The sequence below is a fragment of the Pollicipes pollicipes genome, unplaced genomic scaffold (genome assembly GCF_011947565.3).
Source record: "Pollicipes pollicipes isolate AB1234 unplaced genomic scaffold, Ppol_2.1 Scaffold_2555;HRSCAF=2994_pilon_pilon_pilon, whole genome shotgun sequence".
Lineage (NCBI taxonomy): Eukaryota > Metazoa > Arthropoda > Thecostraca > Pollicipedomorpha > Pollicipedidae > Pollicipes > Pollicipes pollicipes.
Genome location: NW_023596136.1, coordinates 20,976,796 through 20,990,207, shown reverse-complemented (window position 1 = coordinate 20,990,207; position 13,412 = coordinate 20,976,796). Strand labels below are relative to the sequence as shown.

The 13,412-nt window shown below is 50.7% G+C and overlaps 1 protein-coding gene across 1 annotated transcript; it reads left to right on the top strand.

Moving 5' to 3' along the window:
- Positions 1 to 361: 361 nt before the first annotated feature.
- LOC119112718 (uncharacterized) lies at positions 362 to 9,153 on the top strand (the record flags this gene model as incomplete). The annotated part of the gene is given in 2 exon segments (XM_037236998.1): positions 362 to 590; positions 7,871 to 9,153. Coding segments are annotated over 2 exon segments (312 nt in total), but the record flags the coding sequence as incomplete, so codon positions are not given.
- Between the last annotated feature and the right edge of the window lie 4,259 nt (positions 9,154 to 13,412).

Genomic DNA, 13,412 nt, shown 5'->3' with positions numbered 1-13,412 from the left:
TATAAAGTTTCAGAACACCACTTCGCGGGTGGGTGGATTCACAAGACGTTCATATTCATGATGCTTGTCAGGATCTTATCAAAATATGCGTATATTTTAGACGTTGGCAGAAATGAGGCAGTAAGCTAGCTATAATCGTGACACTATTTTAATTATGCATTGCGGTATTTGGGTTCCTGAGATTGGCGTGCACGCCGAATAGTTGGACACTATGTGGCTCGTGGCCGGTCGAGGCTTCTCTCAACCCTGCTACTCACATGCATCTACCGAGTTACTCAATGGGCTACAGGCCCCAAGTGTGTCATTCAAAACCATGCATTTGTGCCCGTCGCAGGTGCCTCAGTTGGTTCTCACACCTCAGGTGCCGCGCGAGAGCATCCGCCGGCGGATGCGGCCGACCGGTGACGGGCTGATGACGGCCTCGGCCGGCCTGCGGTTCACGGCGCGGCGTCATCACTTCAAGACGGGAGTCATGCAGCTCAAGTGTGCAGCCATGCTCGGCGACGTCTACTGGGAGAGCGCCCAGGTGGAGCTGCCCCTCTGGACCGAGGACGGCCCGAACACCGGCGGCGGCCGCTCGTCCGGGACCGGTGAGTGTTCGCCGGTGTCAACGGGAGTGTCCGCTGGGGTCAGGAGTGTGTCTGCCGGGGCCAGGAGGGTGTCCGTCGGGGTCAGGGGACCGTCCGCCAGAATCAGGGAAGTGTCTGCCACGGTAAGGGAGTGTCCGCTGAGGCCAGAGGAGTGTTCGCCGGCGTCAGGGGAGTGTTCGCCGTGGCCAGAGGGGTGTTCGCCGGGGCCAGAGGAGTGTTCACCGGGGTTAGGGGAGTTTTCGCCGGGGCCAGAGGAGTGTTCGCCGGGGTCAGGGGAGTGTTCGCTGGGGCCAAAAGAGGGTCCCCCGGGGTCAGGAAAGTGTGTACCCGGGTCAGGAAAGTATCCACTGGGGTCGAGGGAGTTCCAAGGGGGTCAAAGTGTCTATCGAGACCAGGTTCTCCGATGTCAGAGGAATAGGGGCATCAATTTGTATACTTTCGGGGGGAGGGGGGGGGGGAAGAGGGCTGAGTATCCCCGAATGCTGTACTGCGTCCTTTCAGCCTCTCTGAGCTCTTCTCTCCCGCCCCCTCCCCCCCCCCAATGCATCTGAGCAAAAAAGGAAAACTTGGCCATTGGAATGCAGCAAATATCCGGGAACTGCTAATACGCCAGGTATTTAAACACATCGGTATCGAGACAAAAAGTGAAATGAAAAAAGCCAAATGGAGGGAATCTAGCGAAAAAACTCCACAGGATCAGCTGGGATGAAAATCAAATCTGAAAAACATGAAAGACAACATGACAAAAAGGAACTAAAGTGGAATCGGAACAAAGTCATAAAGGGTAAAAATTCGAATCGGAACAAAGTCAGAGGACAAAACGAACATGGCAAAAGACTACAAGACCTTGTCGGTCGCCAGCTCTTACTAAACACATCCGTGCATGGTCGTTTCGAAAAGTTCGGCTGCCTCGTTTAGCGAAAAAGATGACAGAGTAAAGGTTAAGAGCCGTCTTCTGTAGTCGGTATCGTTATGGACCTTGGATTTTAGTCATTGTGTGAACTGATTTATCTGAAGCGTAACAAATGCTCAATTCTTAGTTGATGGCTTAGCCCTATAATCCCTCACTTGCTAAGTATATGAAAGACTGAAGAAGACCCGTAGAACAAAAGCGGAGAAAGTGAACATCTGCAGAAACTGAAGTAGATCCGTAGAAAAGAAATGGATAACTTGTGGCCAAATTTGAAACAGTTTTTACCTAACGAAGTCGCTATTTTAACCATATTTTGCCTATTCGCAGGCAGCGCTTCTCGTGTTGTAATCTACACATTTAGGGAGGATTCCGAATGGCGCTACAGCGACCCCAATATCTTTCAGAGCCTTTCCGCTCCATTCAACTGCTTTTGCGCTTCGGTAAGGCATTCTGTGGATCTAAAGGGCAAATTAGCTCATGTATTCGCCAATGGCATTGCACTGACCATGCGGAAATGTGTGTTACGAAGAGGCGCTGACACCGACACAAGAGGTAATCACTGTTTGGAATATGAATGTGTGACGTGCGCCTGGGAATATTACCTTGAACGTCAATCATTCGCATATCACAAAACAAAACAAAAACATTGGCCTGGACTCAACTAAACGCTACCGAGCCATGCCTTTGGGTTGCACTGACGGCAGAGTTAGCTGTTCTTCATATTGATAATATACAGTATTAAAGTGCGCGAATAAGTGACCACATGATTACATATGATTGGTTGATCACATCACATGGTACAACAATATGGTCTGTATACTTATTCACTTAGCCAATGGGCACCTCTTTATTCATAAGTGATGCACGGTACGCTAACACTGCGGCAATGCAGTTGTGGTTAAGGCAAGACGGCGGGCACGGGCACGGCTTCACCCGCAACCTGATGATCAAGCTGAATGATGGCATCAGGAACAGCAGAGACCCGTCTTCCGTCTTCAATAGACCTGTCCTGAATAATTGCCTTCAGTGAAATATTCAGCTATGCGTGTCTTTTATACTTTAAACCGTGCTTACGCGCTTTCGATAAATTTCTTGCGCCGTTGAAACTCGGTACACGCTTTAATTTTTTGTGCTATTAGCGATTTTTAATGAATGGATTTCTGGGATAAAAGCCTACGCTAAACAATGCTTATTGCATGAGCCCTGACCACCGCCATCCGTTCGAGACAAATTGAGTGTGCTGCGATACTTGGCACTGTCCGCCCAGCCCTCTGATATTACATTACACTGGCGTGACCGCTGCCACCGGCCACAGACCACCCCAGTCACGGACAAATAGTGAACGATTAAAGCGACTCGACCTCACCCTGCCACGGGTGGTTGGATGTGAAGGCAGCCGCTCTAACCCACAGAGCTATCGGTCGAACTATCGTAGCCCCAATCGTAGCACTACATACTACAGTATCGTATCGTTCATACCCTACATACTACAGTATCGTATCGTTCATGCGCTGCATACCACAGTATCGTATCGTTCGTACCAACCCAACATTGGTCGAACCAAACCTGGCGAAAGCCACAATGTCAGAAGCAGCACTACCAGCGAGAGCGAACGTTCGGTGTCCCAAGGCCAGAGACTCTTTGTTTGTGCCGCCTGTGTCGATGAAAGGGAGTGTTTCACTTTGTATGAGGTTTTGAACTGGGGAAGCGATTTTGAGACCACTCGGTGCAGTTCACAGCACTGTCCTTCTTAACACTAAAAAAATGAAATGAAAACTGAAAAATAAAATTGAGCTTTCCAGTGATCAGAACACCGATGGCCGAGTGCTTACCACTTTGGACTCCCGCTTGCGGGGGGGAGGGGGAAGGCAGTTCGAAGTTCGGTTGCATTAAAGGTCCTGAGTGCTAATGCGGTCAACGCAGTCACTGGGCTCCATAAAAGGGGCGTGACGACGTGCGTCGCGTTCACTGTTGGATGGAAGGAGGCGGTGTTGACGGTAACCCCGTTCTTGTCCTTAAGGTATCTTCTAAAAAGCCACGATTGGACGAATGTGAAGTCAGTGATGAGTGCTATTCTTTTTAATATGTTTTGCCACTAAAAAGTCGTCTGTGATCCCCACAGTTTTGACTGTACGCGAAACACAACTGTCACCGCCGAGTAAAACGTCGGTTACCTTTTATCTAGGTTACCCTGTGTACACGGTACTTTGACAGAGACTCACCGTTTGCTTCCATCTTCCTACGACTTCTTTGCATGACTTGATACTGATGCATTGTTAAAACGAGATTTTACAGCACAGTGCGAAGGGCCTCACTCAGTGTAGCAGATATCCGTTCGCACGGAGAAGAATAGGTACCATCGCCACACGTTCACAGAACTACGGGTCACAAGATACCCACACCGCTGTCTGCATTTGTTAAGTAAGGTTTGCTGCCAAACATGCCTGCGTGTGTGGTGAAAAGTATCACGCTGTTGTACGGGCAGCCATTATTTTTTACGACTTAGTCCAACCCTTTTGATTGAATAAACTTTTTGGGGTGAGCGCTCAAGCTAAGTGCTGCTTGATGCGTGAACCTTGCCAACTCAACATAAAGCAGAATTTGAGGACGCGTGCAGCTTATTGGTTTATTTTTTATATAGGCACATCCTGGCAGGTATACACGAAGTTGTTTTGCCTCTCGACACCTTTTTTGACACACCTGTTTTCTTTGATTGCAGCCGATCAAGTTGCTAATATTTTTTCTTTGAATTACACCCCTTCCTCAGCCTTCTACAAAATGCAGCTTCCTTTCGGCTTTAAAGAGGTTGGAATGTAATTCGTCAGTATCAAAACAATTTGGAATCAGCGAAGACTTCGTTGGCGTCGGGGACGCGAATTAAGGTGACCGAAATCAGGGGACAAATCAGAATATGGCGTAGGTTAGGTCAACTTTGTCGAATTTGCCCCTAAATCCGACGTCAGAAAGTGACACCCCTACAGCGAAGCATCCTCGGGGGTCAGGGAAGGTCAAGAGGGATCATGGAGTGCCGGTCCGGCACCAGTGAATGGGCGGTCCTTGCTCCTGTGACTGCTCGCTGGGCGCCGGTGAGTTTCGGACGGTTTTCCGGGAGTGCCTAGCCGGGCGCAGTCAGTACCCGCCGCGTTGGTGAGGTCTGAGTGAATATGGTAATAGAGGCGTCTGGCGAGAAGTGGGAAGAATTGGTCCGCCTCTTATAAAGGTTTCGAATGATCAGTCAATGCACGTATGGCTACCACTTCCCAATTGTTTCGAGTTCGCAGCAATCAAATTCGCGCGCTTTAAAGCCATACACTGGAATCGATGATGAGTGGTGGCATACAACGATTTGGTAACGATGCTATACACAAAATATCATACTGGCTGCCCAAATTACTGCATGCATATGCACATACCACGCTTACACCAACGCATCTTCATAACTCCGCGTCCACTAATACACAATGCACTAACCCGCCGTCGCGGAAGCCCCTCGAAACAGATCGTCCAGCGCCCCAACAGGCACTTGCGAAGCTGAGAGACCATCCCAGGCTCCATAACCGTCCGCCGTAATGAATTCGTGCTGGCGCAGTCGGGCGCCACGGCGGCCTGTGCTGATGGCACGCTGCGTGGAAATGCGACCGTCCAGCCTGATGGATACCGTCACCGGACACTAATTCACGGCGAATTCCGTCCCACCGGAGCGTCATCTCGGAACGAGCCGAGAACGAGCCTCGGGCCGTTGGTGGCCGGCGTCGGGCGGCGCTCAGTCACGCGACCGGCAGCAGCGGACGTGCCGTAGTGCGGTAGTTCACGCAGCAGCAGCACGTGCGTCAGCACGCACGTGCTCTGAATGTGCACCACGTCCGGTATGAGCGGGACTCCGGTGCAGGAATTCCCCTCTCCCTCCAGGGTAAAGGGTAGAATTTAACATAACAGTTTAAACTAGGAAAGGCCTTTTTACTGTACGCTTCTGTTCTTGCCATGCTATAGTGGTTCTGTCGGCCTTCGTCAAAGTATGAAATATGGGGAAAAGGCTCCGTCTGTCAAGACTCCCCAGCTTTTATGGAGAAATGCCCGGCCAGGGCATTCCTTTATTTTGCTGATGCATTCGAATATTTGAACTCGAAGGAACGACGACGGGAATTCGACTCCTGATCTAAAGCAATTTGTGCGGGCATCAGCATGAGCTGGTCATGTGGCGCGACTGTAAACGATCCGAATGCACTTTTTCTTTTCCACGAAACAACATTCCACGCAACATTCGGACATCGTCCTGAATTAACTCATGACGTCCCTTCGATTCGGAATCTACCGGCTAGCACCGCTTGGGTGTGAACTAGACACAGTCCAAGATCTACCCATCCTGATGTGTCAGACACTCATCGATCACATCACGACGAGAGGGACTGTCGTGGTCGCTGGCGCCGTCGTCTCCCAGGCCGCTCGCAGCGAAACAGCCTAGCCTATGCGCCAGGCCCCAGCCAGCCGCCACACGAAGGCCTCCGTCCCCACGGGTAACCCCACCCGTCGGGCCAGGCTCATGTACCCACGAGTGACTCCACCCGTCGGGCCAGGCTCATGTACCGCACGAGTGACTCCACCCGTCGGGCCAGGCTCATGTACCGCACGAGTGACTCCACCCGTCGGGCCAGGCTCATGTACCGCACGAGTGACTCCACCCGTCGGGCCAGGCTCATGTACCCCACGGGTGACTCCACCCGTCGGGCCAGGCTCATGTACCGCACGAGTGACTCCACCCGTCGGGCCAGGCTTATGTACCGCACGAGTGACTCCACCCGTCGGGCCAGGCTCATGTACCGCACGAGTGACTCCACCCGTGGAGCCAGGCTCATGTACCGCACGAGTGACTCCACCCGTCGGGCCAGGCTCATGTACCGCACGAGTGACCCCACCCGTCGGGCCAGGCTCATGTACCGCACGAGTGACTCCACCCGTCGGGCCAGGCTCATGTACCGCACGAGTGACTCCACCCGTCGGGCCAGGCTCATGTACCCCACGAGGACTCCACCCGTCGGGCCAGGCTCATGTACCGCACGAGTGACCCACCCGTCGGGCCAGGCTCATGTACCGCACGTGACCCCCCGTCCCTCGGGCCAGGCTCATGTACCGCACGATGACTCCACCCGTCGGGCCAGGCTGTACCGCACGGGTGACTCCACCCGTCGGCCAGGCTCATGTACCGCACGAGTGACTCCACCCGTCGGCCCAGGCTCATGTACCCCACGGGTGACTCCACCCGTCGGGCCAGGCTCATGTACCGCACGAGTGACCCCACCCGTCGGGCCAGGCTCATGTACCGCACGAGTGACCCCACCCGTCGGGCCAGGCTTATGTACCGCACGGGTGACTCCACCCGTCGGCCCAGGCTCATGTACCGCACGAGTGACTCCACCAGTCGGCCCAGGCTCATGTACCCCACGGGTGACAATAGGCCGGGGCGTCGCACGGGTTGACCGGCGCTGCGGGACCATAGCCACTTAATACCCACTGTTGCACGCCTGGAACGAATAAATGAGACGAAATTTTCACATTAGGGATGGATGTAAAAATTTTCTGACTGGTCGTCGTCTTCTGTGTTAGCACGTTCACAACCTTTCCGCCCTTTCATTCTTCAGCCGCCGTCAGTTGAGTCCTGAAAAGGTTTAGATGGTGCTCGTTTGCCAACTATGTGTGCGTCAAAAGGCAAAATGTATTCTTGAATTTGCGGACATTGGAGCCCGAACAGCATCTTCATGCGAACAATAAAATCTAACAGCGTGCAGAAAGTAATTGCCTGAAACGTTGAGCACATTCAACACACCGTGCGAGGACAGTAGGAGAGGACTTCGAAGGTTGGGTAAGCCCTTGTGTACCCATATGGAATGCGTAACTGGCTGAATTTGGTACATATTCTGGAAAATTACGGATATGGTTGCCGATGTGGCTAAAATGTGAAAGAAATATTGCGTACGCATTTCAGGAAATGATTGACAATGGTACGCTTACGCCACTTTTAGGCTTATTACTGGTTCCAGCCACACTATTTTTGCTGCCATCAACGCGAAAGAGAAAGTTTGGATGCAAAATTATCCGAAATCCTTTCATATATATATATATATATATATATATAGTATATGTATATATACACACATATAACTCTCACTTAAGTGTGGGAAAGATGCAAATGGCTAACAGCGAAGCTCAGATGGGCAATTTGTGTGTAAGGATGAAGCCCCATGAAAGTGGGTGGTTTGGGTAAAGCAAATATTTGCCGTGAAAACCTCTAGTCGAAAATCCGAACGAAAAGTCCGTCGGTACTATTTTTCCGCCTTCAGTGTTCGGCCCTCAGTGAGCTCTTCTGTTACAGGAGCGGTCGCCACCACAGACCGCCACCTGTCGACCGTGCTGCTGGTGACCCTGCTCGTGACAATGACCCCACGGCTCTGCTGACCTCGGGTCAAGGTCATCGCGAGCCGTCCCGCCGCCAGCAGGGCGCTGCTCATGCTTCGTTGTTACTGTGCCGCTTGTGATATGGATAGGCCGGGGGCTATGATTGGATGTTTCAGGTGCGCAGGATGATGTAAATACATATGCATGTAAATCGTCTGTGTTCGTAAAAAAGGGCCGTTTTAGAAGTATTTACATTTGGTTGCAACTAGCATGGATTATGAGCGCGCGTTGAACGTCAATGAAACGGCAGAAAGTCCTGAACATCTCTGCTGTAATCTGACGCGCTAGTTTAAATCAGAGGCAGCGTAAAGTAGATGTACCTGCTGCTGGGTCGTCTGCCCTTGTGGCTGACGGAGGTGGCAGGACAAGGACCTCAGCTGGCGACCTGAACGTCTTTTGATCTGAAATCGATACCGAATCCTTGTCTCTGAGAGCAAGTCAAGTTAAATAGGAAAAATTTTAGGGACGGAGAGAAAGCTGTGGAACGAGGGAGGAGATGCAGTATGTGTAGGAGAAGCATCGGCTGAAATGTTGGGAACAGGTGGGATCCGGCAGCTCTGTGACCTGAAAATGTTAACTGAAAACATGAGAAAAAAGTGAATTTAAAAATTGAGAAAAATTAGTGATGAAACTGACGTATCGGAACAATGAACTCGCGTACATCATGAAGAATACTTTTCTCCGTCCAACGTTCTGGAAATTCATATTTTACGCAGTCACCACGTCAAATAGGATGCGACAACAGCGTACCTGATCGATGCATCACTTTCCAAGTGCATCTGCCGGGTTGGTAGGATACGGTTTCAATGCAGTTGGTTCCCTTGGCACTGGTTCCATGCAGTTGGGAATTCGGGGATTTGTCGTTTGCCTTGCCCGATGTAGAATGTTTAAAGTATCAACATAGATGTGACCAGGCGCATTGATACACCCAGACCAATTCGCGTTTTTTAAAATATCTTGAACCAGGTTCGTTAAAAAATATATTGACTGGTATGTTACACCTGGAAACAACCATAGACAAATTCCCAAGATCACAAATAGCGCAGCTCCAGCATCTAACAATATTCCATGCACAGTGACATCACATGTGTGTCCTAATGCAATAGCACCTACTGCTTCGTCTTGACTTACAGAGACTCGTTTGGGCCTCAGTCATCCCGTCTGTAGCATCGTATGCGTACCATACACAGGATTCACAAACACGCCGAATATAGGTGTACTTACTGACGTCGCATGGCTGTGCTTGGAAGCCAGATGGTTCCTGCAACTTCAGCCTTTTTCTGACTCGAGTGTCGTAGTCGAGTTAAACCTTGGGAGGTAATGGCCTTCTGCTTCATATTAGCTTCGCCATCAAGTGGCATGCCTATGTCGCCAAGCTTGGACAGATAGTCAGGCGCCTCGAATTACGCGTTTCAGGTATACAAATTCATATACCGTACGTATACTACGCATACTCGTTCGGTATACGTATACTCGTTCGATGGGAAGAGTTTGTGATACTGACAACGGTCCGCTGATGAGTTCGAGTGCGTGCGATCACGCATTTTGGCGTGTGGTGTAAAACTGCTCTGATGTGCCTGTGTAGATCGCCTAGTCCTAACGCCACTCAAAACTCGTACCTTGTGCACTGTGTAAAATTCAGTTGACGTCGTGTGCATCACATCCGTGTCAGACTTTTCAACACGTGATTCTGAGATGAACGAGTAAATTCTTAGATGACATTTCAAGTCTTCCTTCTCGCGAGATGCATTCGGAGCGCCGCCGCCTTCAAACGTCCGCACCGGAGTCAGCAGCGCACGCTCTAACGACCCCATGCGGCCCATTCAGTCCGGGCATTGCTATATCAGTATCCAGCGAATCCCTGCTGGGCCGCTGCTGTCTGAAACCGCACCGGCAAATGAATGCCTCTTCTGCGAAGCCGGGTGCACGCCGTATCGGAGCCGGCCCGGGGCACTGGGTCCTGTGAGGCGGCCAGTAATTGGCTGGGTACACGCCCGGCGCCGAGGGACGACGAGCGACCAGCGCGGCTGCGGTACGGGTCACCGGTCGCGCACGGTGCCAAGTCGACGATGGGATGACGGGACTCGGTACAGCACGCCGGACTCTGCTGCAGCGGAGTGCCACATGCTGGGTACTGTGCTACAGGTACCATCACGGTACCGCCATTGCATGAGACGTGGAGAACTAATGATCGTCGGTTAGGTTCCCAATTAATAACGAACCAATCAGAAATGTCAGTGTTGACATCGATATCAATTCCCATGACCATCGATGCCTCGAACGCTGCATTGTACCCGAAATGAAAAATTGAACCATGCCCGCCATTATTTGTACAGCAACAACTCTTCGCCCAGTCGTGTGGAATGTACGGAGCGTCGCACGTCCCTGGCCACCACACGAACGTCTCAAGCCCCGAGCCGTCTGGAGACCTCACCGACCAGCGCATCTCCCCCTCCCCTCCCCCCCCCCCTCGCCGCAACCGCCCTCGACGTTGCCCGGTGTCCCGGATCCCCACAGGAGTAGCGGCAATCCACGCTGAACGACTTCCAACTGGTCAGCCGGGTGATGCACGGCGATCCGGCCTTCTCGGAACTTTTAGGCTAAGCCACCGACGTCCACCAGGCTCTCTATGACAGCGCATTGACCGGGTAGTTCGGGCAACGTTGGCCACGAATTCACCGTTTAAGTTTGAAGACTTAGTTTTGGGGTAATTGAAATGCACACCGAATGTCTTCCAAAATGTTATGACCGTTATTTTCAACGACAGACCATCACTGACTAAGCCACAGCCTTAATTTTCCTGTGATGTATGTGACGGAGCTCGCAGCGGTGTAATCCAGTCATGGGGATACCTGTCTGTGACGTGTTGTGCAGTTTGTTGATACGATCGCGTTCAATCCGATGTTGGTTGCAGAATATAACTTCAACCGTACCAAGGTAAGGTTTTGGCAACCGGGCACCAGAGCGGTAGAATTCAATTTTATTTTGTGTGTGCCTCTTATGTGTCACATTGTACTGAGTTACACACATACTGTATTGCACATTACCCGTGTTTGTGTATATTCACCTCACGGCTATTGATACTTTGCAGCGGAGCTGACTTTATACGTGGGATTGTTTCAAATCATTGTTTCTCGTGTCAATCACGAACATATTTTGCTGCTGAGGTCAGGACAGATCAGTTCAAATCAGCGAGAACTCACGATTTACGCTCCAAGAAATTTCATCGAAATAAATATTTGATGTTAAGAACAACACTAAGCTTCTGGTCCTTCTGTGTGTTCAGTTTTGATGGAGCCACTGCATTAAAGCAATGAAACCGTTCTATACAAAGAGAGCTCGTTAACGTACTGCATGAACAACTTTATAATCTTTCCCCATATGACTAATCCGTCTCCCTCATATTGGTGCCCAAGCAATGCAAATTACCGCCAAAATTACGTCAAACCACGCAAAGTGCAGGCGGTTTACGGGAATTAGTTTCCGTCAAATTCAAAATAAATTGTTAATTCATTTCAGCATATTTTCTTTGAAACGCTGGAGGTAAGAGTCCGCCGACAGTCCGCGCCAATTTCTCCAGCAGCCCCAGCCGCAGGTGGAAAACATCGATCGGACTGCACACGCTTCCACGCGTGTCGTGGGCGTCGCCCTCCTCCTGCCATCAGATCAGAATCTCGCGTGAAATCCCTCGTTGCAAGTATCGAAATATCAAAGAGGAGCCTGACAACAGCGACACGCTTGCAAAATCGATACCGACGCCTCCCAATATGAACGTGAGCATGCGTGAGCTGGGATCGGGCACGCCGCCGGCAAGTGAAATACGACGCCGGGCTGGCTCCCAGCCGCGCCGCCCGGACGGAAATGACTCGAGGCCACGCCGACGACCTGAAACTCAGATAGAACGTGCCTGGGGACATCTCTGTGCTCGCCAGCCATTTGCCAGCAAAGCGATCGGGTAGCTTCAAAGGTCCATGACTCAAATGGCCCATGACTGTCAAAGGTCCAGGATGCTACCATGTCAGCACGCGAAAATTTGCTCGGAGGAAGAGTTTTTGATCTATTGTTATTTTTTGAAATAAATGGTTCATCAGCCCCGAATGTGACGGCTTGGATGTAGTATTAAACACAAGGTCTAACGTTTAACTTTCCTTACGGTTTCGAATAAGAGCGACGGCGCAGTCCAGCATTAAAACTACATTGCAGCATGCTACAAAATAAATCGCTTACAAAATAATCCCTAATTACCCCTGGCCTCAACCGCCGGAAGCCAATGAAGCATATTGAGCTAAGCACACCATAATGCTTGTTGTGTGCGATCACGAAGATTCAAAACTTGCTCTTTGGTCATGTGTGATAGGGAAGAACCATCACTCTCCTTTCCGAACGTGATCTCGATTAGCTTCAGGCCACTGCTTTGACTGAACTCGAGCGCCGCTTCCGGCTCACCAGTCCTCCTGCCTCCTAGCCTTCAGCCTCTGGCCTGACCAGCAGAGTTCTGAAAGCTTACGCATGTCTCCCACAATATTAAAATGGTATGACACGTCTCGTTAACTGTCGCCCTGCTTGGTCGTTTTCCATGACGTAGGGCGGTACCTGACCGCTCCCTGGCATTTCCAGACTAAAGAAGATAGAGCTTAGCGGAAAACATCAGTGCATTTGCCCCAATGAGATCTTGCGATTGGTGCCAGCTTTTAAATTGGTACATATACTTGGTTGTTCAATAATTGACCCCATTATCGCAGTGGCAGGTCAAAGGTCAAATTTTCCAGAAAATCTACTTTTCAGCTTCACATCACACGAACGAGACAATGCGCTGTGGGAACACGAAGCTTGAATAGGCTGTTACGTGTTTCCTATTCTGAGCACAATGTGCATATTGGCATACGATTTGAGGATACGTTGGGGCCATATGGCTCCGTTACTGTAACAGTGACGGCCTGCCGTTACTGTAACAGTGACGGCCCGCCGCGCGCGTTTCGCAGCATCGTTGGTTGCCGCCCGCCGTCCGCGCTGGCCGAAGAGCAGCGTTCCTTAAAACCGCCGCTGCTCCGAAACCAGAAAAAACAAGGACCACGTTTCAGATGCCAAAACAGGCTCAATAGATGCCCTGCAGGGTACGGAAAATTTTGGCGCGATTGCAAAGCATGTCAGGGACGTATTCTCAAAAAAGTTTGGGGGGTTTGATTCTGCCATAACGGCGAGGGTTACGGCCAGTTGATTTTTACATTCAAATACATTTTTCCTCCTATAGCCTTTCTGGGGAATTAAACTGGACTCCCTTCCTGTCAGCCACTAAGCCTATGATAATAACAAATTAAGATATGATTTCAAGGATGTCTTATTATTTGTGACGCTAAAGAAGTTGGTGTCAGAATGAAGTCATGAAAAATGTCAGAAGAAGAAGTGAGGAAAAAACGAACTGCACAATGAAGTTACCCTTACCGACGCCTCACGTTGAA